This window comes from Leopardus geoffroyi, chromosome A3 (assembly GCF_018350155.1).
Source record: "Leopardus geoffroyi isolate Oge1 chromosome A3, O.geoffroyi_Oge1_pat1.0, whole genome shotgun sequence".
Taxonomy (NCBI): Eukaryota; Metazoa; Chordata; class Mammalia; order Carnivora; family Felidae; genus Leopardus; species Leopardus geoffroyi.
In genome coordinates, this window is record NC_059336.1 from 60,268,968 (window position 1) to 60,296,319 (window position 27,352).

A 27,352-nucleotide genomic window follows, 5' to 3' on the forward strand; every position below is an offset into this window, starting at 1 on the left:
ATCAAAGGGGAACTTTACTATAACAATCCATTTAGAAAGTGAAGAAAATAAAGGGGCACCTGGGTGGCTCAGTTGGTTGAGTGTCCAACTTTGTCTTGGTTCATGATCTCACGGTTCATGGGTTTGAGCCCCGCATCGGGCTCTGTGCTGACAGCTCAGAGCCTGGAGCCTGCTTCAGATTCTATGTCTCCCCATCTCTCTGCTCCTCCCCAGCTCGCATTATGTCTCTCTTTCTCTCTCAAATAAATAAATAAATAAATAAATAAATAAATAAAACATTAAAACTTTTTCAAAAAAAAAAAGTGAAGAAAATAAAAACACAATGTAATGAGAATCATCACCTGCAACCATAGATATACTCAGAGGCAGAGTGATAACCTCAAGTGCTTCCATTATTGAGAAAGAATTAAAATACCTGAAACAAGCCCTCAATTCAAGAAGTGTGTAAAAGTATGATAAAGTAGACCTGAAAAATATAGAAGGAAGCAAAGCCAGAAAATGCTACAATTATTATACAGATCGAGCTGTTTCTTTGAAAATAAGATAGACAAACTTTTGACAAATATAATGAAGAAAAAGGGAAGAGAAAGCAAAATTTAGGTGAAGTTCTGTATTAGACACCATGGTGTTTAAGAGAATATTCTAAAATTTTGCGAAATAAATAAACTTGAAAACACAAACTGGGGCATCTGGATGGCTCAGTCCGTTAAGTATCCAACTCTTGATTTCAGCTCAGATCGTGATCTTGTGGTTTGTGAGTTCAAGCCCCACATCAGGCTCCAACCTGACAGCATGGGTCCTGTTTGGGATTTTCTTTCTCCCTCTCTCTCTTCCCCTCCCCTGCTTGCTCTCTCTCAAAACAAACAAACATTTAAAAAAAAGAAAGAAAGAAAAGAAAAGTTAAATAGAATTTTTTGGAAAAAAATGTAAATTAACAGCAGCAACATTAGAATAGACAGAAGCAAGAACTAAATTATAAAAGATACCAAAGAATTGTCATTCTGAAAGCTCTGTGACTAGATAATTTAGTGCTGGCAAGTTCTAAACTTTGTAGGAACAGATAATTCTCATACTATTGAAACATTTTTAAAACACCATCCAATTTATTCTTTCAAGCTAACCTCCCCATAATGCAAAACCTGCCAAAAATTGCCCCCAAATATAAAATAGTTGAATGTAAGTATATGTCAGGTTCACCTATAAATATAGATTCTCTCAGAATTCTAAATAAAATATTAGCAAGCTAATTTTGATGATATATTAAGAGAATCATCTTTCACAATCAAATAGACATGAAAAGGCCAGCATGTGTTCTATTGGTGAAATATTGAGAAATACAGAAAAGTTCAAAAAATATTTAAGCCTCAGGGCACCTGGGTGTCTCAGTCAGTTAAGCATCTGGGTCTTGATCTCAAGGTTGTGACTTCAAGCCCACAATGGGGTCCATGCTAGGCATGAAACTTATTTTTTTTTAAATTTAAACCTCATAATTCCACCATCCAAAACTATCCACAGTTAACATTTAAATATATATCCTTCCAGTGTTTTTTTCCGTGTGTGTGTGTGTGTGTGTGTGTGTGTGTGTGTGTTTGTATGTGTGTGTGCATAATGTATGTAATGTATTTGTGTACGTATATGTATAATGTATGTGTGTATCTATATAATGTATTTATGATCATGCTGCTTTGTAGCATAAATAGACTGTCTGGGAAAGACCACACACAGATGCCCTCTGAGGTTAGATTAGGTCTCATTTTATTTGCCAAAGGATATAAAAGCACAGCTGAGGCACCGGAGCCCCACAGAGCTGGAATAGGTACCTGCGCACCAGCACAGATCCCCAGGTACCCCTAGAGCTTCTAATAGGGTCCTCATACCTTGGTCCCTTTAAGCTTGAACCTCACATAACTAGTTAGTCAGGAAGATTTACACAATCTGAATGCTGAATAATCCCATTGAAGAGCCTGTTTGTAGACATTGGGAGCATCTGATAACCTTAAGTAAAACTCAGAGTCGGCAAAACCCCATCCTCTCCCCCAGGAAAAAAAGCAGAGTCAACACTTAGGTGTTCCTGATGAGTCTCTCTGCCCTCAGATGACTAGCATACTTGGAAAGCCCATTTCCTCAAAAATATCCCGTGAGAAATTTTCATAAAGTAAGTATTCTGCTAATATATTAATGAGGACTGCATAACACTAAAAAATGTGTATCATTATTTATTTAACAATCTCCGATTGTTGGGCATTTGGGGTGTTTACAAAATCATTCCTATTGCAAATAATGTAAGAGCATATATTCTTTAGATAAGTGTTTTTAAACATCCCTGATTATTTTCATAGAACAAATTTCTAGAAACAGAATCTCAGCTCTGTCTCTTATTAGGAATCTTATTGTCCTCACCTACAAAGAGGCAGAATAGTATCTACCCTATAAGGAGGCAACAATGGTGTAGAGTAACAAAAAAAATACTTGAGGGAAGTATTTTCCAATTGCCCTGAGTCACTGTTTTATGTTGGGACGTGGATATTTCCCTCCACTTGGATACTGGGTAATCGGGTAATCCATTCTGACTTATTTATAGAGCTTTTCTTTGATTTTCTAGATTAATGAAAAATGTGCAGTTTTTGCATTGTCAAAAAGTAGTATTATAACCTACTTTACAGTTTTCATAGCTGATTTCATCTACTTTTTATGACTCTATACTGTTTCTGATTGTTATAATTTTTCCTTGAAGAAGCCTGGAGCAGCTGACTCCTCTATTCCAGGCTCTGTGCAATATGGAATGTCTGTCAACTGCCTCCTCTTCAGACACACACACACACACACACACACACACACACACACACACACGCTATTACTCTGATGTGGAGCAAAGTAGGTTCTTTTTTTTTTCCTGAATCAAATATAGCATTATTTTTTTTAGGTATAACTGATATACAATACCCTATTAGTTTCAGGTGTACATAATAATGCGATAGTTTTATACATTACCAAATTATGTCCATGTTAAGTCTAGTTACCATCTGTCACCACACAAAGTTACTATAGTATTATTGGCTATATTCCCTATGCTGGACATTACATCCCTGTGATCTATTTATTTTATAACTGGAAGTTTGTACCTCCTAATCCTCTTCATCTATTTTGCCCACCAATGACTGCCCCCCTCTGCTGTTAATCAACAGTTTGTTTTCTGTGTCTGAGTCTGTTTCTGTTTTCTTTTGTTTGTTCATTTGTTTTGTTTTGTTTTGTTAGATTCCATATGTAAGTGAAATCATAGGAGATCTTTCTCTGTCTGACTTGTTTCACTTAGCATTATACCCTCTGGGTCTGTCCATGTTGTCAAAATGGCAAGATTTCATTCTTTTTTATGGCTGAGTAATATTCCAGTGTGTGTGTGTGTGTGTGTGTGTGTGTGTGTGTGTGTGTGACATCTTTTTTATACATTCATCTATTGATAGACACAGGTTGCTTCCATATCTTGGCTATTGTAAATAATGCTGCAATGAACATAGAGGTGCATATAAATCTTCAAATTTGTGTCTTGGTTTTCTTCACATAACACCTAGAAGTGGTATTCCTGGATCATATGATAGTTCTTTTTTTTAGGAACCTCCATACTGTTTTCCGTAGCAGCTTCATCAGTTTACATTCCCACCAACAGTGTATGAGAGTTCTCTTTTCTCTACATCCTTAAGAACACTTATTTCTTGTCCTTTTGATACTGGCCATTGTGACAGGTGCAAGGTGATCTCTCATTGTGGTTTTGATTTGCATTTCCCTGATAAGGAGTGATGTTGAGCAGCTTTTCATACACCTATTGCCATCCAGATATCTTCCTTGGAAAAGTGTTTATTCAAATTCTCTGTGCATTTTTTATCAGCTACTTTGTTTTTTATATTCAGTTGTGTACATTCTTTATATATTTTGGAAACTAACCCCTTATCGAATGCATGATTTGCAAATATCTCCTCCTATTCAGTGGGTTGCCTTTTAATTTTGTTGATGGTTTCCTTCACTGTACAAAAGCTTTTTAGTTTGATGTAATCTCATTTGTTTATTTTAGCTTTTGTTGCTCTTGCCTGAAGATATTGGTCCAAAAAAAAAAAAAAAAAAAAAAACCAAACAAAACAAATACTGCAAAGACCAACGTCAAAGAGTTTACTGTCTGCATTTTCTTCTAGGAGTTTTATGGTTTCAGGTGTTATATTCAAGTCTTTAATCCATTTTAAGTTTATTTTTTATATATGGAGTGAGAAAGTACTCCAGTTTCATTCTTTTCCATGTAGCTGTCCAGTTCCCCCAACACTATTGAGGAAACTGCCTTTTCCCCATTGTATATTCTTGCCTCCTTTGTTATAGATTAATTGACCATACATGTGCAGGTTTATTTCTGGACTCTCTATTCCAGTCCATTAATCTATGAGTCTGTTTTCATGCCAGTACCATACTGTTTTGGTTACTATAGCTTTGTAGTATAATTTGAAATCAGAGAGCATGATACTTCCAGCTTTGTTCTTCTTTCTCAAGATTGCTTTGGCAGGGCACCTGGGTGGCTTAGTTGGTTAAGCATCTGACTTTGGCTCAGGTCATGATCTCACATTCCATGAGTTTGAGCCCCATGTCAGGCTCTGTGCTGACAGCTCAGAGCCTGGAGCCTGCTTTGGAGTCTGTGTCTCCCTCTCTGCCTGCCCCATCCACACTCATACTCTGTCTCTCATTCTCAAAAATAAATAAACATTTAAAAAATTTTAAAAAAAGATTGCTTTGGCTATTTAGGGTCTTTTGTGGTTCCATACAAATTTTCAAATTCTTTGTTCTAGTTCTGTAAAAATTGCTATTGGTATTTTGGTGGGGATTGCACTGAGTCTGTAGATTGCTTGGGGTAGTATAACCATTTTAACAATAGTAATTCTTCCATCTGTGAGTACAGTCTATCTTTCCGTCTATTTGTCTCATCTTCAGTTTCTTTCATCAGTGTCTTATACAGAGTACCTGTCTTCCACCTGCTTAGTTAAATTTATTCCTAGATATTTTATTCTTTTTGATACCATTATAAATAGGATTATTTCCTTAATTTTTCTCTCTGGCGCCTTGTTATTAACATACAGAAACACAACCAATTTCAGTATGTTCGTTTTGTATTCTGCAACTTCACTGAATTCATTTCTTAGTTCTAATCGTTTTTTGGTGGAATCTTTAGGGTTTTCTATAAATATCTGCACATAGTGACAGTTTTATTTCTTCCTTTCTGATTTGGGAGCCCTTTATTTCTTTCTTGCCTAATTATTGTGGCTAGGATTTCCAGTACTAAGTTGAATAAAGGTAGCGAGAGTGGGCATCCCTGTTTTCTTCCTGATCATAGAGGAAAAGCTTTCAGCTTTTGACCATTGAGTGTGATATTAGCTATGGGTCTGCCATATATGGTCTTTATTGTGTTGAGGTATGTTCCATGCGCACTTTGTTGAGAATTTTTATCATAAGTAGATGTTGAATTTTGTCAAATGCTTTATCTGTACTACTGAAGTGATCATAGGATTTTTATCCTTCATTTTGTTAATGTAGTGTACTGTGTTGATTAATTTACAGATGCTAAACCACCTTTGCGTCCCTAAACTTGACCATGGTGTGATTCTCTTAATGTATTGTTGAATTCTGTTTGCTAATATTTTGTTGAAGGTTTTTGCAACTGTCTTCATTATGGGTATTGGCTGTAATTTTCTTTTTGTGGTGTCTTTGGTTTTGGTATCAGGGTAATGCTGGCCTCATAAAATGAGATTGGATGCATTCCTTCTTCTGCTTTTTTGAGTAATTTGAGGAGCAGTACTAACTCTTCTTTAAGTCATTGGTAGAATTCACCTGTGAAGGCATCAGGCCCTTGACTTTTGGTTTTTGGGAATTTTTAAATTACTAATTCAGTTTTGTTACTTGTAATTGGTCTATTCAGATTTTCAATTCTTCATGATTCAATCTTAGAAGGTTGTATATTTCCAGTTGTCTATCTACCTCTTGTAGGTTTTTCAATTTGTTGGCTTACACTTGTTCATAGCACCCTCATGATCTTTTGTATTTCTGTAGTGTCAGCTGCAACTTCCCCTCTTTAATCTCTGGTTTTATTTATTTGGGCCAATTCTCTTTTTTTTCTTGATGAGTCTGGCTAGAGGTTTATTGATTTTCTTTATCTTTTCAAAGAACCAGCTTTTAGTTTCATTGATCTTTCAATTTTTTTAAGTCTCAATTTTATTTACTTCCACTCTGATCTTTATTATATCCTTCCTTCTACTAACTTTAGGCTTTATTTGTTTTTCTTTTTCTACTTCCTTTAAGTATAGGTTGGATTGTTTACTTGAGATTTTTCTTGTTTCTTGAGGTTGGCCTGTGTTGTCCTTAGGACTGCTTTTGCTTCATCCCATAGATTTGGGGAATTTGTGATTCCATTTCATTTATCTCAAGGTGTTTTTTTAATTCCTCTTTGATTTCTTCATTGATCCATTGGTTGTTTAGTAGCGTATTGTTTAGTCTCCAAATGTTTGTGTTTTTTCATTTTCTTCTTGTAATTGATTTCTAATTCATACAGTTCTGCTCACAAAAGATGCTTGATACGATTTCAGTCTTCTAGAATTTATTGAGGTTTATTCTGTGACTTAGCATGTGATCTATCCTGGATAATATTCCATATGCACTGGAGATGAACGTTTGCAGATAAAATATTCTGTATGTGAGTTCATCTGGCCTAATGTGTTAAGGCCAATGTTTCCTCATTAATTTTCTGCTGTATGATCTATGCATTCATATAACTGGGGTTTTAAAGTCCCCTAATATTATTGTATTACTGTGAATTTGTTCTTTATTTCCGTTAATATTTTCTTTATATATTTAGATGCTCCTATGTTGGATGCACCCAAATAAATATATATTTATGAATGTTATATCCTCTTCTTGGATTGCCATCTTTATCATTATGTAATGCCCTTCTTCTGTTACAGTCTTTGTTTTGAAGTCTATTTAGTCTGATATGAGTATTGCTACTTCAGCTTTCTTTTTATTTTTATTTGCATGGAATATCTTTCTCCATTCCTTCATTTTCTGTCTGTGTGTTTTTTTAGATATGAAGTGAGTTGCTTGTAGACAGCATATAAATGGGTCTTGGTTTTTTTACCCTTTGAGCCACTCTGTGTATTTTGATTGGAGCATCTAGTCCATTTACATTTAAAGCAATTAATGATAGGTATGTATTCATTTTCTTTTTTTTTTTTTTCATTTTTTCATGGATTTTTTTGTAGTTCTCATTCTGTTCTTTTGCTTTCTTCCTCTGTGATTTGATAACTTTCTTTAGCTTTATGTTTGTGTTCCTTAATCTTTATTTTTTTGTGTATCTATTGTAGGATTTTGGTTTGTGGTTTCCATGAAGTTCATATATCTTAACCATATTGTCCTATATATATAGCAGTGTATTTTAATTTTTTTTAATGTTTGTTTATTCTTGAGAGAGAGATAGAGTGCAAGTGGGGAGGAACAGAGTGAGAGGGAGACACAGGATCAGAAGCAGGCTCCAGGCTCTGAGCTGTCAGCACAGAGCCCAGTGTGGAGCTCGAACTCACAAACTGTGAGATCATGACCTGAGCCAGTCAGATGCTCAACTGACTGAGCCACCCAGGTACCTCTGTAGCAATGTATTTTAAACTGATAATTACTTAAATTTGAATGCATCCTAAAATCCCTACACTACATTTTATGTTTTTGACATCATATTTTACATCTTTTTATTTTTTGTATCCCTTAACTATTTATTGTAGTTATAGTTGATTTACTATTTTTGTCTTTCAATCTTCATACTAGCTTTCTAAGTGGCTGATCCACTGCCTTTACTATATATTTGTCTTTACCAGTGAGGGTTTTTTTTTTTTTAACCAGTGAGTTTTTTTCTTTCATATATTTTCTTTTTTCTACTTGCAGCCTTTTCTTGTCTACTTAAAGAAGACCCTTTAACATTTCTTGTGAGGCGAGTTTAGTGGTGATGAACTCCTTTAGTTTTTGCTTATCTGGGAAACTCTATCCTCAATTCTGAGTGATAATCTTGACAGGTAGTGTTTTTGTTTTTTTCCCCTTTTCAGAACTTTAAATATATCCTGCCATTCCCTTCTGAACAGCAAAGTTTCTGCTGAAAATCAGAGTTCTGATGGGGTGATTTCCACTATTCAGTCTTCCAGGTCACTAATTCATTTTTCTGTGTCATCTAATCTGCTGTTGATTCCCTCTAGTGTATTTTTCACTTCAGTTATTGTATTCTACAACTCTTATTGGTTCTTTCTTTCTTATATTTTCTAACTCTTTGTTGAAATTCTCACTGTGTTCCTTCGTTCTTCTCCCAAGTTTGATGAGTGTTTATATGACCATTACTTTGAACTCTTTACCAGGTAAATTACTTATCTCTGTTTCACCAGGGTCCTTTTATGGTTTTATGTTGTTCTTTCCTTTGAAACATGTTTCTCTGTCTCTTTATTTTGTCTTACCTTCTGTTCGTTTCTATTAATTAGGCAGAGTAGCTACCTCTCCCAGGTATGAAGGAGTGGCCTTGTATAGGAGTATACCCTGTGTAGACTGCATGTGTCTGGTGGCTTTGGCAGGCCACTGGAACTGGAGCAGGTGCAGGCCAGGGGTTCCCAGAGCATTCTGCATCAAAACTGTCCTGATGGGATGGCTGCAGTTGGAGTGAGCACAGGCCAAGAAGTCCCACACTGGGAGCTAATGGAGGCCAGGGCATCCTGGGGCATGCTGCACCAGAGCTTCCCTGGCAGGACAGAGCAGGCATGAGCAGTGGTGTACAAGGGTGCACCATGCCTTGGCTGCCCTTCTGGGATGGCTGGAGGAGAGCAAGTGTGAACCAGGACTTCTCTGGACTTATCATGCCAAGGCTACCTTGGCAGGATAGCTCAAACTGGAGCAAGCATGGGCTGGCGGGGTCCCAGGGCATGCTGCATAGGGCCACCTAAGCACGATGGCTGGAGCTGTAACAGGCATGAACCAGGGGCTCCCAGGGCATGTCACGCTGGGACATGGGGGTCCCAGGACATGGGGGTACTGCTAAAGCTAGTATAGGCCAGGGACCTGGGACACAATGGGCAGCTCTAGCAATTTGACTAGAGTACATCCATCCTGCTCACCCACGCTATCAAGATGGAAGAGGAACATAAAATGTGGCACTTGCCATCACCCCCAACCCTGGAGAGATTTCCAGAGTTTCTACCCATTGACAGATGCTCTCCAGTTAGTAAGTGGATTTCCTTCACTTTGGTCTAGTTGCCACTGTTAAACCACTATTGTTTTGCTGCCCCAGGTGGGTGAATCTGCCCTGTGGGCCCCTTAGGGTAACCCTCCCTACTGTAGGTCACCGTGCTAGGAATTGCATTCCATCATTACTGTGTTTCTGTCTCACCTACTCTTCTCTGTGTGGTCCTTCTACTGTTTCCTGTGAGGATTTCACTAGGCCCTCAGTTCTTCTTCAGGAAGAATTGCTCTATCTGTAGGTATAGAATGAGCAAGTCCATGGGAGGAGGTGAGTTCAGAGTCTTCCTACACTGCCATCTTGGTCCACTCTCTTCACAAAGTGGATTCTTAACAAATGTCACACCAATATCATGCCTTACTCTCATACCATTTACTCTGAACATAACTTTTAAGTACTCACCTTTTCAACCTTAACATTTTTACAACCGTTTGAGTCATTTTTCTCACAATGGTATATGCATTCTTTGTGATGGACCTTTCTAGCTTTGGTACATAAACTATTAAAATCTGAGCTTAATTTCCACTATAAATGGTTGTTAAATAATGAACAGGGACTGCAGCAGACACCCGCATGTTTGTTTCATTCATCAGCTTTTGATACAATTAACCAGAACAGAGGTTGGAAGTATTGAGAGAGAGAGTTCCTTTCCACGTGGTAAATATCATATAGGCCATTCCCATTCTGGAACAAAATACTGATGTACTTTTCCCAATTCCTTCTGCTAAATACAGCTAAGATCTTTAGATATTATAAAACAAACATAAGTCTGTAAGATAGAGAGAAAGCAGATCAGCTAGGGACTTACAGCCCAAGAAAGGCATGGTGGTTAGTTCACTAGGTCTTCATTTTTCCTCATATAGCCCAGAGCAGATACTGGAAAGACCAGCAACCTGCAAATGCCAACAGGCACAAATTTAAAAAAATAAAAATAAAATCCCCAAGAAAGCCAGCTCTCTCTAGTAAGAGAACCAGGAAGCAGGTGTCCTAGCAAGAAGAAAACAATAGCTGCTGTGTTCCAGTCAAACACCATGGGGGAAAGAAGTGACCACGTTTCCACCCTCATCAGGAAAAGGCAAAGTTAGGAGCCTCGAATTCCTTCCCCCCACCCTGCCCAACTGTAAAGAGATACCTCTCTGCCCCCTTGCTGGTATTGTGTTAGTGGATGCCTGCTAAACCAAGCGCTTTTACTGAAATGCTAAGTCTTATAATACCAAAAATGTTCAGCATACAATGGAAAATCACTAATCATATCAAGAAACTGGAAGATCTCAACTTGGATGAGAAGAGACAATCAACAGATGCCAATAGTGGATGATCTAAATATTACAACTGTCTGACAAGGATTTTAAAGGAACCATTATAAAATGCTTCAACAAGCAATTAGGAACACACTTGAAACAAATGAAAACATAGAGTCTCAGCAAAGAAATAAAAGATATAAAGAGAAATCAATTGGCAATTGTAAAACTGAAAAATTCAATAACTGAAATTTTAAAATTCAGTGAGTGAGCCCCAAAAGGGAATGAAGATAACAGAGAAAAGAGTTTGTGGTCCTGAAGATAGAATGATAGACATTGCCAGTATGAACAACAGAGAAACTAGACTAAAGAAAAAGGGCAGAGCCTCAAGAACCTGAGGAACTATAACAAAAGATTTAGCATTCGAATCATTAGAGGCCCAGAAGGAGAGAAAGAGTGTGGAGCTGAAAATTTTTTCAAAGTAATAATGGCTGATATTTTTTCAAGTTTTGCAAACAGATTCCTGAAGCTAAGCAAACCCCAAACAGAATAAACCCAAATAAATGAATGCCAAGACACAACATAGTCAAGCTTCTGAAAACAAGTCAAACAAAAAAAAAATTTCTTGAAAGCAGTGAGAAATAAAAACCTTACCTATTGGGGTGAAGTGATAAAAACAATTTGAATGACCCTAGAGTCAGAAACCATGGAGGCCAAAAGGAATTAGCACATCATTTTCTTAAGGGTCAAAAGAAAAAAAAAAAAAAAAACCTGTCAACTTAAAATCCTATATTCACTGAAAATTTCCTTCAGAAATGAAGGACAAGTGAAGACATTTTGAGATGAAAGAAGTTGACAAGCATTTGTAGCCAGCAGACCTACCCAAAAAGAATGGCTGAAGGAAGTTCTTGAAAACGAAAGGAAATAGAAGGAGCCTCAATACAATAAATGGTATCAAGAAGGAAAGAAGAACAATGGAAACAGTAAAAATAGGGTCAATACTATAATTTTTTTTCTCTTCTTGGGGTTTCTAAATTATATTTGACAACTGAAGCAAAATTTGAAACATTGTCTGGTGTGGTTCTCCAATGTATATAGAAGAAATATTTAAAACAACAAAGAAGATAAGGTTTCTACACTTCACTTAAACTGGTCAAATGACAATACCAGTAGATTGTGATAGGTTATGTATAATGTAGCACCTAGAAAAACTAAATTTTAAAATCTGTACAAAGAAACGAATTCAAAAACACTGTAAGTAAATCAAAATATAATTCTATTTTTTATTTATTATAATTCTGTTCTACTCCAGTGGTTGCCAGAGGTAGGGGAAGGGAGGGTGGGAGAAATGGGTGAACTATTATTTTTTAGTTTAAAAAAATTTAAATATATATAAATATGTGAATTTATATATATTTATATATATACACATACACACATATATTTAGTTACATAATTATAGATATATGTAATTCTAAAACACTTAGAGATGGTCAAAATTATGAGAAATTTATTATGGCTGAGGTTTATGTATAGACCCATTGAGGTGAAGCAGAAGATCTGATTGAGGCCAGACTATGAAGAGCTTCAAAAAGCCATGTTTACCAGAAGACTTGTTCCTGGTGGTATAGCAGAGCAAACAAAAACATTTTATACAGAACCAGAGGTCCTATCAGTTTTGTATTTTGGAAGATAATTTCAGCAATGGTGAACCTCCTGTGCCGTCTTTTACCATTTTCACTTCTCATAATGTAGTTATAGTTTTAGACTAATTAATATGAATAACGATGCTATCAGAAAAGGAATATTGTTGCCAGGGCACTGATCACATTTTGGAAATCAAGCATTTGGGAATCAGTACAGAGTGTTGAGTGAGAAAGGGCTGTCACCTCTTCTAAAATACCATCATCTGGCCAGTACAAGTGGAGTGGTCACAGGAAGTGAGGCACCCTGCTAGGCATCATGGCTGTCCACACAGTGCCAACCAGGCAGAGAGCATTTCACATGTGAGTTGAAAGCTTGTGACAACTTTGGGTATGTATCCAGGCCCCACAATACACTTGGCAGGCATGAGCACCCTTCACTGTGAGATCCGGGATTTGTCATTTAAGTTGCAGATCTTTTCTTTTACTGTCCTTCAGACTTCACCCAGGCCAGATTTGGAAAGGAATGTGTCACTGCAGGGAAAGGAGGGAACACAGCAACAGATCATTTAGAATCAAGCTGAGACTCTCTCAAAGGTGTCTTTGGTCTTGACTGTTCACAAACCAGCAAAACATTGCATAAAATCAAAATATAAAAAGTAAATAAACCATCCAAGAGAGAACTGTGCTTAAATTATAGCAGAAAAAATTTAGAGTACATTTAAAGCAATATTCTCTGAAAGGAAAAAGTGTTAAAATCAGAAGATCAAACAAATATCCATTGATAGATGAATGGATCAGGAACATATATATATATATATATATATAATCTCAGGAAGATATGTATATACACACACACAGACATATATATATATATACCAACATACATACATATATATACATATACACATAATGGAATATTAGTCAGCCATCAAAAAGAATGAAATCAGGGCGCCTGGGTGGCTCAGTCGATTGAGCGTCCGACTTGGGCTCAGGTCATGATCTCGCGGTCTGTGAGTTCGAGCCCCACGTCGTGCTCTGTGCTGACGGCTCATAGCCTGGAGTCTGTTTCAGATTCTGTGTCTCCCTCTCTCTCTGACCCTCCCCCGTTCATTCTCTGTCTCTCTCTGTCTCAAAAATAAATAAACGTTAAAAAATAAAAAAAATAAAAAATGAAATCTTGTCATTTGCAATGATGTGGTCAGAGCTAGAGTGTATTGTGCTAAGTGAAATAAATCAGTCAGAGAAAGACAAATACCACATGATTACACTCATACGTGAAATTTAAGAAACAGATGAACATAGGGGAACAGAAAAAGAGAGAGGGGGGAAGCAAATCATAAGAGACTCATAACTATAGAAAACAAACTGAGGATTGCTGGAGGGGAAGTGGGCAGGAGACAGGCTAAATGGGTGATGGGTATTAAGGAAGCCACTTGTTGTGATGAGCACTGAGTATTATATTTAAGTGATGAATCACTAAATTCTACACCTGAAACCAATTTTGCCATATATGTTAACTAACTAGAATTTAAATACAAACTTGAAATTAAAAAAAAAAATCCTATGGTAAAAAAAAAAAAAAGTTGGAGGATCACAAGAGGTGCTAAAATCCCTTTAAATATTTTCTTTATTGGGGCGCCTTGGTGCCTTAGTTGGTTAAGCGTCTGATTTTGGCTCAGGTCATGATCTTGCGGTTCAGGAGTTTGAGCACCACATCAGGCTCTGTGCTGACAGCTCAGAGCCTGGAGCCTGCCTCAGACTCTGTGTCTCCCCCTCTTTCTGCCCCTACCCTGTTCACACTCTGTCTCTCTCTCAAGCATTAAACATTAAAAAAAAAAAAAAAAAAAACAACTTTTTTTTAATTTTCTTTATTGGAAAAGAGAGATTATAACCCTTTTGAAAGGTTAAATCCCTTTTTTAAACTCATTAACCCAATGATAGATTTTCTCTATTGATTTTTTCATTCAGTAATCACATGTAAATGCCCCATTATGTCCCAGGCACTGTGCTAAGTTTAATGATGCAAAGACTTTTATTCCATTATCTCAGTAATGTTGTCACATCTGCAGACTCAATGGCACTGTCTTCCTGAAATGACATAGAGGTCAAAAGCTCTCCTAAATATCGTCCAGGGCTGTGTCATCATGTCAACCGATCTGTGTTATCATTTTAGGAAAAAGTTAATTTTTAGTTAAGTTCATATTTTTTTAATATCTTTGGTATGGAAACGTGACAACTAGTTGGCACACTAACATGCTCAGTTTGCAACTTCAAATATGTTAAGCCTGAAGTCTTCTTTCCAGAAGGTCTTTCTGGTACGTCTTTTTCCATCTTCTCAATTCCATGACTCCCAAGAGCCCTCCTAGTTTAACTGCTCTCAGCCTTCTATATTAATATTAGTCTGCAGTGATGACGGTCCCCAGCTTCCTCCTCTGTTGTGCCCCCTCCCCTCCCTGCGGCAGCAGCCCACAGAGACAAAGCAGCTTCCTGCATTCATGGCTATAACATTCGTTATGCCAGGGCCAGATCGACTAACTGTCCCTCGAGGACCTGCACTAAGACTAGTTACTGGAGCAGCCTTCATGGAGGTTAGAATAGTTATCTTGATCCCTCAGCTGGAGCCATGACAGTCTTTCCAGGCTCCCATCCTTGACATGGATTGTTTCTGGTGACATATTCTCTACCCAGACCATTGAAACATGAATATATTTGATTCTGACCCCAGAAGCATGGTAAGCCTCACAGCCTCACAACCAAAGCACGAAGGAAAACCTAAAAGTCCTGGCTGTCTCAACTGTTTTCAAAACAAATAATAGTTATGCCAGTAAAACTGTCATTTTAAGTGAATTTCCTAATTTAAGGAAGGAAAACATAAAAGCATAAGGCTTTTCTACCAGTCTTCTTCCGATCAGAGATTCTCTCTCCTTGGGCTAGTATGTCTCATTACTCCAGGACAGCAGTCATAAAAGGAAGGCAGCATGGTAACTGTTTAATGGCCATTTTCTCAGAAATTAAAGTGCCGCTTTTCAAAAGACAGTCAATCACTTTGTGGTGCAGGCCCCAGGGAACTGCACACACATTGCCGCTTCTGCCGCACACACGACGCCCAGGTACACACAGCACCAGCATCACATGTTTTTGTTATTTGAATTAAAGCAAGTAGAATGTACTGCTCAGTGATCAAAGCCTTTGACCATCATATAAAATCAATCAAAATGCTCTTTATTCATCATAATTTCCCCATCTTCAGCAAATGCCATTCCAAAGTATGGCAGGGAGACCTATCTCTTCCAATATGTGTTGCTTTGGGGGTTTGGTTTTTGTTTTTGTTTTTGTTTTGAGTTTTAAAGTTGGGGGTTGTATTTTGGGGAAGTGGTATTGTTTAGTTGTTTGGAGTTTTTCCCCCAGTGTTTTGGGGGCCTACTGACAAACTATTATGGATCTCAGATGTTCATGTTTGGTCAGGATCTATAGCCTTTTTTGTTTGTTTGTTTTATGACCCCACTGATAGTAGCCATCTGTACAGGAAAAATGGATTTTGGTTCATAAAGAAAGAAAGAAATATTACAGCCCTTTGATCGTTAACTTTCCCTTCCCCACCTTTTTCTAAAGATCCAGGATTCCTCCCTCAGCACCAGACACGAACGATAGTCTGGTAAAGAAACCACTACAGCTCAGGCGAGGCATAAATGTGCCTATGTTGTCTGATGTTGAAGAATTTTGTCAGACAGTAGGTACAGACCATGACATTGGTGAAAGAAATAAAAACCACTAGGGAAGGTTATGTTCCAGCTCCATTTTCCTCAAACCCTGCAGTTCAAACCGATGCCTCTATTTTCCGCTGTATCCTACAAGATAGTTGCTTGTCATTCTTCTAAAGAAGCAAGGCTCCAGCGAATATTAACCCCCCTTCCTGCCCCCATGCTGAGGATTTATGAGAATCTGTCCTTGGGCAAAACACTAGTCCAGGATTTAAGGGGTGGGTGAAAGGGTCCTTCACCTTGTCCAGGCTGCTTTGCACTTAAGGCCATAAACGCTGACAAGTTCCCCCACCCCTGGCCTTCACTAATGTCCAGTCCTGATGAAGCAGTATAGTCACAGTTGGAAGTGGCCAGCAGATATTTGCTGACTCAACATTCAAAAGTGATCACTGCATTTCCTGGGTTCAGAATTTGACCTCAAAAGAATAGATTCAGGCATGTTGCAATACAGTTAATAAAGGACTTTGAAGATGTTGAATATGATGTGAGTACTGAAACTTTCTTTTTGGCTCGAGCACTCCTTGGGTGCATATGTGCTCTTTGAATTTTTGTGGTTAATTACCATTAGAAAGTGTCAATTTTTCCTGTTGTCTTTGAGTATATAATGACTTCTGGCAAATTTCAGAATGGATATGAATATTGAGCATAAATTTGAAATGCTATTGCTATAAGCCACTGCACTGGGGTTACATTTTAAAATCTGGAATGTATAAAAATGTGTAAGGAATGGATCTTTAGTTCTTTAACAAAGAGTTCAAAGGAAAGTTACTGTTTATAAAGTAAGCCAGCTCCTACAAAGACTCCAGCAGTCAACTCCATGGGCAGGAAGAGGTAGGAAACAGGACTATAACTTTGATGATCCCACAGTCTCCAGAACCTTCCAGCAGGCCATGAAAGCACGGAGAAGAATGCTGTGCCCTTCCTCATAGCCCACTTCCTAAAATAAAGCAAACAGACATTTTCAATCTTCACAAAATATTTCAAGCATTTTGGATTTCCCTGCGTTTTTGTAGACAATTGGATTCTAGAGGGTGCATTTGCAAAGCCATTCCCAGAAACAGTCATTCTGAAATGACAGCACCCTCCTTTCTAAAATGGCCACCAAATAACTAATGCCAGGCTATCACGGGGCACCAGCTTTCATTCCCAATTATATTTTTATACACATATATATATATTTTTTTAACCATTAGGAGGCCATTGACCTGATGATGGCCCTTCATGTTCCAGGTGATGGTTGACAGACGTGCAGCCTGTGTGCTTCTTCTCTCCTTTGGTCGAATGATAGCTTGCTCGGTGGTGTTTCGTGTTTGCTCACTTGGTTTTCCTTCCCTCTCCTTCCCGGGGGCCTCGTGGGCTGGCAGCGCCGTGGTCCAGCAGGCCAACTGCAGAGCCTCTGTGCCTTCCAGCAAGGGCAGCAGCAGCGGCAGCAGCAGCGGCAGCAGCAGCTCCTCCAGTGACTCAGAGAGCAGCTCGGGATCTGACTCGGAGACGGAGAGCAGTTCCAGCGAGAGTGAGGGCAGCAAGCCTCCCCACTACTCCAGCCCCGAGGTAAGAGCCTGAGCCCCTCCCGCCCTCCGCGCCTCTCTCAGTGAGCACGATAAATCCCCTGGAGTCTGGTTCTCACACCTCCCGCCCTCCCCCACCCCACCCCTCTTCCTCAGAAAGCGGGACTGGCCTGGAGGCTACCACAGCTTGGCAGCCTGTCAGGGTTTGTTCCGGTTCATCATCTTCCCCACTCTGTCCCCTCCTCACAGTTCTCCTAATTACAGAGCTCCCTTTGAAGTACAGACACTTCGTCTTTCATTGTCCAAAAATCTCTATCTCAACTTTCGGTATGCTGTACACATCACTGCCTGGAAATAACCTCTAGATCAGGTCTCCCTAATAACTAGGAGGCAATAACTAGGCAGGGCAGTTCACCACCTGGGAAGAGTGACCACCCATAAATCAGGGGCAAAGGAGTGTTATGGATTAGACATGCTTAGAATCCTACCTTTTTGCGGTTTGTCACGGATTAGAGGAACAAGGACTATAAATATTAATAAAACCTTCTTAACTGCATTTTCTTTGTGAAAATATAAAAAGAAAAATTAGCATCAACCTACAAATAATAATGAAACCTTTTATAGCTATGATGAGTATCTATGTGGAAAATTTAGGTGCCTCATATAAAAGCATTATAAGGTACCAATAAAAACCATCGCTATTCCTACTTTAAAGGGGAAAGGGGGAAATTAAAGAGTAATTCAGTGCATGGAGATTCTCGAGAGAGGGTTGAAAGCAAACTTCTCAGGTCCCTGGAACTGTAAGGGTAGACTTTGATTGCTAAAGAAAGAATAAAATACAGTTTCTCCTTGGGTGTATAAACATTTGGCATTACCATGGATCATAGGATTTAAGTTTTTTTTGCCTACAGCCCTCTGTACCACTTTGGGGCCCAAATTTCTAAATAGGCTCTGAAATAAAACCGAAGTCACTTTTGCAAACCCTGGCAGTGAAAGGGGAGCACCGCTAAGGGCCTGCACGATCTACGTTGCCAGCTTTGTACCTGTGACTCACGACATCATCACACCCAAAAGCAACTGTGTTTTTATCTGGAGTTCATAGACTGGCTCCTAAATTCCCTCAGGTTTTTCCCCTTCCAGTCTCCTCCTCTCAGGAGGCTAAGGCTTTTTGCAGAAGCATTGAGAATTTCCCCTAAGTGCTCATTTCCTATAGTACCTTTCTGCTCTTCACTGAGATCTCTCCATTCGTCCCAAAATAAACCATCTCTCCATCTCTCCTGCCTTTTTCTCTCCTTTCCATGATGCTTACCTCCTCCCCCATCGCTCTCTATTTATGTCTCTGTCTCCCAATATAACAGGAAGGCCCTTAGCAACATCAACCTATAAACGCCACAGGTTGATATAACCCTGACTTTCCCAGAATCTAAATTGTTATTCCTTCTTCATAATTTCATTCATTCACTCACTCATTTTGTTCACTCCACAAATATGTACTGAGCATCTGCCAAGGGGCTTAGCTCTGGAATACAGCAATTATCTGACAGGAGAGGTCCCTGTCTTCAGGGAACTGTCATTCTAATGGGAATAACTTGAAACAAAAAAGTACAGGAGTGAAACAAAATAAGGAGTTGAGAAGCCATCCTAATGCTATAATTTGTTGAGAAATTCCAGAATATTTAGTTATAAGAAATAACTGGGTACCAGGGACATGGCAAAGGGCAGTGGAGATGCATAAAAAGTGTTAATGTCCGTGAACAACCCTTCCTCCAGTCTCTTTGTGACTTTGAAGGTTAAATTCATGAATGTTGGGTCTTATTTTCATGCTGAAATGTGAATCCTGGAGCTTCTGGATGAGGCTAAACCTCATCTAAGAGAGGTACAGTTATAAAGTGCTTGGAGGAAATTCTTTTTAAATGTCACTGAGATAATTACAAAGACTTGAACTTCTTGGTGATGAAAGGAAGCTCTCATGGAGGAAGCTTCCAGCAGCTATCCAGGGCCCCTCACCAAGGAAGGGAGCACAAGTCTACTACAGCAGGCCTAAAAGCTTAAGTTGCCTAAAGCCAACTGTACCACTTTGGGGCCCAGGGAGTTTCAACTCCCTGCTTCTCTGTGCAGAGGGAATGCAGAAGTGACAAGCTATGTATTAGCCCCGATGCCTGTTACTGCTGTCTGCTGGAAAGGAATGTATCAGTTGGAGTAAAAGTAAGATTTAACATTTTCCCTGAGATGAATACAGACACACACCCTTTAAAAATAAAATGAGTCTGCAGAATGAAAATCACAAAGATAGGAGGTAGCATTCTATGGCTGACCCTCCCCAGCATCTCTGTTTTACTGTGACTTGGCTGGCCGACGTCATTTTAAGGAGGGCGGTGAGATTCCTTTTCCTGAACCCCACAAGACAATTGGACTCTGTATATCCACACGTCTCACATTCCACTGCACAGACAATTCATACGGCTGCTTTGAACAAAATGCTCCTGGCCATCACTTACCTGCTGGTACCATCCTGATGTGGGAGTACAAGGAGGCATGCATGATGGTCCAAGGCACCTGCATGCTCCCCTTCTACGTGCCAGCACGGGAAACCCACTGGGCCCAGCTAAATTTCATCTGAACTGTTCTTCATGGCTGTGGTTGTAGAAAGGCACTTATTTTACTTGAATCACCATAGGTAATGTCATATCTGCAGCTAGCACGGAAGAACCACTGTGAACAGTGTTTCCATACTACAGATCCCCTTTCGGTAGCCTGATATTTGCTTAGTTGTTCTCAGCCTAATTTCCTTCACTTGTGTTTTATCTTCTTTCCTGGAATGATGCATCCTTTCATGTGTGAGCTTTCCAGGGGGAAGCGCCTTCCCCCTCAGCTAGTACATGAGCTCCCTAGAGCGGTATTCCACAAGTAATACGTGTCACATGGGAAAAAGAAACCCCAGTCACATGATTTTATGGAGTGTCAGGATAAAGTCGGTTTAACCCATCTCTTTAAGGCAACACCCAGCCCTTAAATATTGCTCATGTAAACTGTTTTCCATTGTGGCATTTCCCAAACTTATCTGACCCTGGAAACTTTTCTTCATGGAATATATGAACCGAATGCACATTTTGGAAAATGCTGCCTTAGCTTGTTCCTAAAAATCAACAGAAATGTGACACAAGTCACTCATTGATTAAACAGGCATTTCCTCAATTAGGCATCTGTGGGGTCCATGGCAGCGGGTGCTATGAAGGATGTAGATGAAGCAGGAACTAAAATCCACAGTGGAGAGCTTGTGCATGAATCAGAAGGAAGATTAATCAGGAAGGAGAGTCATGACTGAAAATACAAAGCAGCCAGCAAGCACACAGGCACCACCAGGCAAAAACCCTGAGGAAGTCAGCCCGCAGGAAGTTAACCATAGTCACCAGCAGACCAGTGGATGAGGTCCCTAAGCCCTGAGTTTTTCCTCCTCCACTGCCACTTAGCTCTTCACCATTGAAGCTTCCTTGGCCACAACTGCCTTATCCCGAAAATGGCAGGTATTCCTGTTCGGCCTAATCTGTAAACCTGTTCTGAGGAATAAATGATATAACTTGAGTGAAAGCTCATTGTAAGTGGTTCTTATTAGGAGCAAAGCACAGCAATTGGCCTGCCTAACCTGTTACAGACACTGCAAACAATACAAAAAAAAACGGAGTCCAGGTCCTCTGAAAGAAGTGTTTGGCTTTGTTGAAGACCCAAGATGCATACATGTGAAATCAATATGAACATCACAAGACTATGCAGTTAAAAAAAAAGACAAAACAAAAACAACAACAACAACAACAAAAACCCGACTATGTGGTTGAGGATAATAAAGGCCAACAGGTATTTCTTGGAGTGGTGTTCTCGAAAAATTAGATCTAATTCTGTCATTTTAGGTTGAAGACCAACATTTCTCAAAGGAATGAGGTCCCCCTTTCATGAGGCTACGCCAGTGAGTAATGGGAGATCAGGCAAAGCAGCAGATTAGGTCTAATAAATAAACACTAAAAGTTTTTATTTGAGTAGGTGACACACAATGTTACACTAGTTTCGGGTGCACAACATAGTGATTTGACAAGCTTAAACAGTATGCTATTGAGAATCTTTAAACTTAAGCAAATACGGGTTTAGTCTTGGTAGTGCCTGGTAGCTCTGCAGCCTTGGACATGTCTCTTAACCTCTCTGAGCCTCATCTACAAATTAGGGGTGATAATATTTCTTACTTGTATGGATTAGATTAGATGATATTTGTAAAGTGGGAGGCACATTGTAGTTGTTCAGCAATGAAAGATGACTGTGAGATAATAGATGCCCTTGAAAACCAGCCCAAGGCATTTGGATTTCCTTTGAAAGGCAATAGGAGGTCATTGTAGATCCTTAAGAAAGGAGGTGTGAGTTAGCGATGTGTTGAAAATGGTACTTTAGACTGATGTTTTCAGCTGTGGAGTGCAGGAAAAAAATGACGCTAAAGCACATCAGACAACGAGCCCATACTAAATTTATGAAATTCTCCCCTTCACTGTTAATGCTCCCATCAGGAAATTTTAGTGCAACTCTCCCCATGTGCAGCTGCGCTTTTGGCCATAGGCAGTTGTCTGTGTTCTCTGACATAAGACACGTGGGCTGTGGAAGGCTCAGGATGGCGGGGGTGAGGGTGAGGTAGACGTAGTGTTAAACATGGTGGCAGGACCAGTGTGAGTTCATGCTCAGCCATAAATGTTTTTACCTTCTCCCAAAATGTGTCCCCTTTCTGCCAGAGGCCCCTTCAGCATCCATTAGTATTGACCGTGTCCCATGACACTAGGGAAGCTGAGGCACACAAGTCACTGACTTGCCAGTGGTCACATAGTGAGGGAAATACGGGGCAAGGAGAAGACACTGTCAGAAGCCATAAATTGTTTGCCACCACATGAGCTTTCAGCCACACTCAGCTAAACCCAGGGAAGGCGAGGGCTTCCCATTGGCCACAAAGCTGTTCTGTGTCCTGCTGTCCTGCTTTCTGTCTTGCATGCATCTCCCACAGTATGTATGAGGTGTGCTCTTAGGGTTCCTGTGTTCCCTTTCTCTGGAGAAGCCAAAATCAGGTGAGGTCAGAATTTATGCAGAACAACCCAGAGGTGCAAAATGATTAACTTTTTGTTCTTTTGCATCTTGCTGTAGAGCCCTGGTCCTTTTGGTACATGAAAACCAACAAAGCAAAAAGTCAAGTCGAAGGCCAGACTCCTCATTGAGGCCATGAGGGTTTCACCTCCCACACCTGTGTCCCAGGGCGAAGCCTCTCCATCCTCACTGCCCTGGGAGAGGGGCCCCAGATTCTCATGCTGGTCCCTACTGAAATATCACTTGTCCTTCCCAGTCTCTGGAAACCTTGTGCTAGTGTTCCCCAAAGTGCAGTTGGTCTCATCTATTTTGGGGGAACCAGCAGGATGTGTATGGTCCCTGCCACAGCTCCAGTGCCTGGTACCCACACTCTGTGTCCTCTTATCTTGGCCCCAGGCTCCTTTGGCCCATCGAAGGCATTCCATGTCCTAAGCTATGTCCCAGACTCCCCCAGCCCCAGCCGGGGACAAGACTGCCTGCCCCACTCCCCTCAGATCCTTGCAGCATGTGCTTATGCCCCAAATTCCGCTCTCAATCTGGACCTCTCTGTTGAAAGACAAATTTTGACTCATAAAAGCAAGCTTTTAGAAATTATTATGTTAAAATTTTTTTAAAAAAAAGTTTTTCGCCTGCAAGGAAGCCTGACTTGCTCTGGACTTTAGCCAATCAAATTTGAAATGCAAAATTAAGCAATGTCTTCTTTTAGTCTGGGCTAGAAACTGGTCTCCTGAAACAATGGATGCCACAAATTCAGAGCATGGGAGGCCACAGGGAAGGAAAAATACATCACCTTAAATAGTGAAAATATTTTCCCATTTCACTTTTCACAAATTGAAAACACTCTGGCTAAAGCTTTACACTTACCAATACACCTATTTTCTATTAATAATCATAGATACTGAATATTGGACTTTTATTAGAAATCAACAGCATTGGGGCACCTGGGTGGCTCAGTCGGTTGAGCATCCGACTTTGGCTCAGGTCATGATCTCACGGTCTGTGAGTTCGAGCCCCGCGTCGGGCTCTGTGCCGACAGCTCAGAACCTGGAGCCTGCTTCGGATTCTGTGTCTCCCTCTCTCTCTGACCCTCCCCCGTTCATGCTCTGTCTCTCTCTGTCTCAAAAACTAAATAAATATTAAAATAATAATAATAATAATAATAAAAAGACATCAACAGCATTTATTCCCTTTTTATAAGCCATAACATTTTCATGAGCCATAGATACCTAGAGACTTGAATGAAAACTGTAGACCTCTCTCAGAAAAATGTATCCACACAGCATTTCACATTCTGTTTCAGGGCATTCATTGACTCCCTGGAACCAATCCATGTGGCAAAGTTTAAAATCTATAATGTCTGTGATTTGCTCTAAGTTAGCAAAACTGTGTGCAGGAGAAGTTTCCACCATCACTTCCGTGTCTGAAACACTTCCAGCAAAGTGGGACAGAAGCAAGCTGAAGATGGACTAACCAAGTCCAGCTGCCAAAGCATATGGGGCACACAGAGTTCCCTTTGAATCAGGAGCTCTCTACCACTAAACAAGCCATCTCCCCAAAGTTATAGCTTCTACTGTTAAATGACTGTGCCCTACTTGCCTTCACCACGTAAATCATATGTTAATTGCTTGGGATTATAGGTTCCACTTAGCCCCCTCTTTTTTTTTTTAATTTTTTTAAATGTTTATTTATTTTTGAGAGTGAGAGAAATAGAGCATGAATGGGGGAGGGGCAGAAAAGGAGGGAGGCACAAAATCTGAAGCAGGCTCCAGGCTCTGAGCTGTCAGCACAGAGCCTGATGTGGGCTCAGATCCACAAACCGTGAGATCATTACCTGAGCTGAAGTTGGACGCTTAACCGACTGAGCAATCCAGGCACCCCTAGCCCCCTCTTTTAATTTCCTCTAAATTTTTTAGTCTTAACAAAAAATGAGTGCTTTAATACTCAGGGCCCCCAAACTATTCCCCAGTTAACTTTCCTTGAAATCTCAAGTCTAGGTATGTGTGTATAATTATAAGAAATACACATTGTGTAACACTCAAAAGTGCTGGAAATGGGTTCTCACTAAGCACGGGGCTCTCTCCTTATTTTTTCCAAATACTCTTCATACTACTGCGCTGACATATTCAGTGGGACAGAAAAGGGTCCCCACCCCCCCATCCTGTGTGCTGGTACAGCTTCACTACACACACCAACTGCTTCCGTTTTCCTTCTGCTCACAGCCCGTTGTTTTTCTGCGCACACACCTAGGGGGTAAGTGAAGATTAAAAACAGCCAAGCCCGTTTTAAGTAAGTCTAATAAAAGATGTTCTGTTTGTTGCTGGTTTTCTGCTTTTAGGCCGAACCAGCGTCCTCTAACAAGTGGCAGCTGGATAAATGGCTGAACAAAGTTAATCCCCACAAGCCGCCTATCCTGATCCAAAATGAAAGCCATGGGCCAGAGAGCAATCAATACTACACCCCGGCCAAAGACGAAGTGCAGGACTGTGGGAAACTTCCCGACGGTTGCCAAACCAGCCTGAGAGAGAAGGACCTCAAGAGCACCTGCAAGGAGGAGCAGAGGCCAAGGACAGCGAACAAGGCCCCGGGGAGCAAAGGAGTGAAGCAGAAGTCTCCACCTGCGGCCGTGGCCGTGGCCGTGACCACAGCTGCCCAGCCGCCCGCTGTACCCGGCACACCCGCTGAGAGCACACCCGCGCCTGCGCGGAGGTCTGCGGGCAAGAAGCCCACCAGGCGCACGGAGAGGACCTCCGCCGGCGACGGTGCCAACTGCCACCGGCCCGAGGAGCCAGCAGCCGCCGACGCGCTGGGGGCAAGCGTGGTGATCCCCCGGAGCCCACCAAAACCAGGCCCTGCGGCAACAGCAGAACGAGCCACCGCAAGGAGCTGCGCTCCTCCGTGACCTGCGAGAAGCGCCGCACGCGGGGGCTGAGCCGCATCGTCCCCAAATCCAAGGAGTTCATAGAGACAGAGTCGTCATCTTCGTCCTCCTCCTCGGACTCAGACCTGGAATCGGAGCAGGAGGAATACCCTCTGTCCAAAGCGCAGGCCGTGGCCGCCGCAGCCGCTGCCTCTGGGAGTGAGCAGAGACTAAAGGAGGCTGCCAACAGCATCAGCAGCGGTGGGGGGCCCCGGGCCCCCGTAGGCTCCATCAACGCCAGGACCACCAGTGACATTGCCAAGGAGCTGGAGGAGCAGTTCTACACACTGGTCCCTTTCGGCCGGAATGAACTTCTCTCCCCCTTGAAGGACAGTGATGAGGTCAGGTCTCTCTGGGTCAAAATTGACCTGACCCTCCTGTCCAGGATCCCAGAACACCTGCCCCAGGAGCCGGGGGTCTTGAATGCTCCTGCAGCCAAGGACACTGAGAGTGCACAGCCCAGCCATCCATCTGACACTCCTGCCGAAAAGGCTTTGCCAAAATCCAAGAGGAAACGCAAGGTAGGCCTGGGGCTGAGGGCATGGCAGGCAGGGAGGGCTTTCCCTTGTGTTGTGAGTTGTGGGGAGGTGTTAAAGCCCACATGGGCTGCTGGCCTGCAATGTACTGGCAGCAATTTTATGTGTGTCCTACTCAACAAACATTCCTATAGTACTTTGTATATGCCACATACTTACGTACTTGACCCAGATTAACTCAGTTACATCCTTAGAACCACTTGATGAGGGAAGCACCATTAGTATCCCCATTTTATCATTATAATTAAGCCCTGTCCCACTGCATGGTGAAGTGGGCATACAGAAAATCTTTATCAAGCATGTGCAGAGGCAAGGTCGATGCTGGGCCAGTAGAAGAGCTGAACACATGGTGAATCCCACCCTTTGCTGGAAGTGATAGAGTGGCATTGATCAATCATGGACTACGAAGCCAAATAGCCTCATAGAATTTAACGCTGTGACCGGGATGAAACATGAAACAGAAGTGCCAGACACCAGGCTGTGGGTGGATGTGCCCAGTGAGAGGAACATTAGTTTCAGAACCAGCAGCGACTGCTCCCAGTAGCCTTGACCAAGGAGAACTCTGAGGGGGAAACGGCCTGGGAACAGGTCCCTGAAGAGGAGGGACACTGAGTAATCAGAGAGGATGATGTGGCACCAAAAAAGGGAAACAGGACGAACAAGGAAGGCATGGAGTAAGAAAGGTGGCTCGAGTGCAGGGAGAGCTGGATACACATCTGGAAGCAGACCCAGATATTCAGCAGTGTTTGCAGACTTTTGAGAGCAGGAATAACGTAATCATAAATTAAATTAGAACCAATTTTGAGGAGTTTTATCTCCTCCTGTTACTGTTACCTTCAAAAGTAACTTGAGCCACAGCGAAAAACAACATGGGTAACAAACCAAAGATTGCAATATCATGGATGGTTCCAAATTTAGGACAAAATCACTAACAATAGCTAATGTACATATGTCCCCACAAGAGATGCTATTCTAAGCACTTTGTACATATTAAATTATTTAGTCCTTGCAACTTTATAAGCCAAATATTTTTGTCATGCCCATTTTATAGATGAGGAAACTGAAGCTCAGAAAGCCTAAAGCATCTTGCCCTAGGTTCACATAGGTGATAAGGGGAAGAGCTAGGAATGAACCCAGGCTGTCTGGCTCCAGGGTCTTCGAATAAAAAATTAGTCTGAGGTTTGTGTAGTAGTTTCCCCACAGGGCCCCTGCCCGGAAGGGCTCTATACATTTAATTCTTGCAGTTGCCATCTTGAAATTCATTTTATCTCTGAATTTGTGTTGTTAAGTGAAGTGCAATGGAACAGTAGAGCATGACTGGGGGCCCATGGAGCTGTGACTCACATGT

At 40.9% G+C, this 27,352-nt stretch overlaps 1 protein-coding gene across 1 annotated transcript in view; it reads left to right on the forward strand.

Moving 5' to 3' along the window:
• Positions 1-27,352, forward strand: part of AFF3 (AF4/FMR2 family member 3) — a 533,714-nt gene that overhangs the window by 466,292 nt on the left and 40,070 nt on the right. The window contains 3 exon segments of the mRNA XM_045445721.1: positions 17,299-17,485; positions 24,887-25,370; positions 25,373-25,989. Of these exon segments, the coding sequence (XP_045301677.1) occupies positions 17,299-17,485; positions 24,887-25,370; positions 25,373-25,989 (1,288 nt within the window).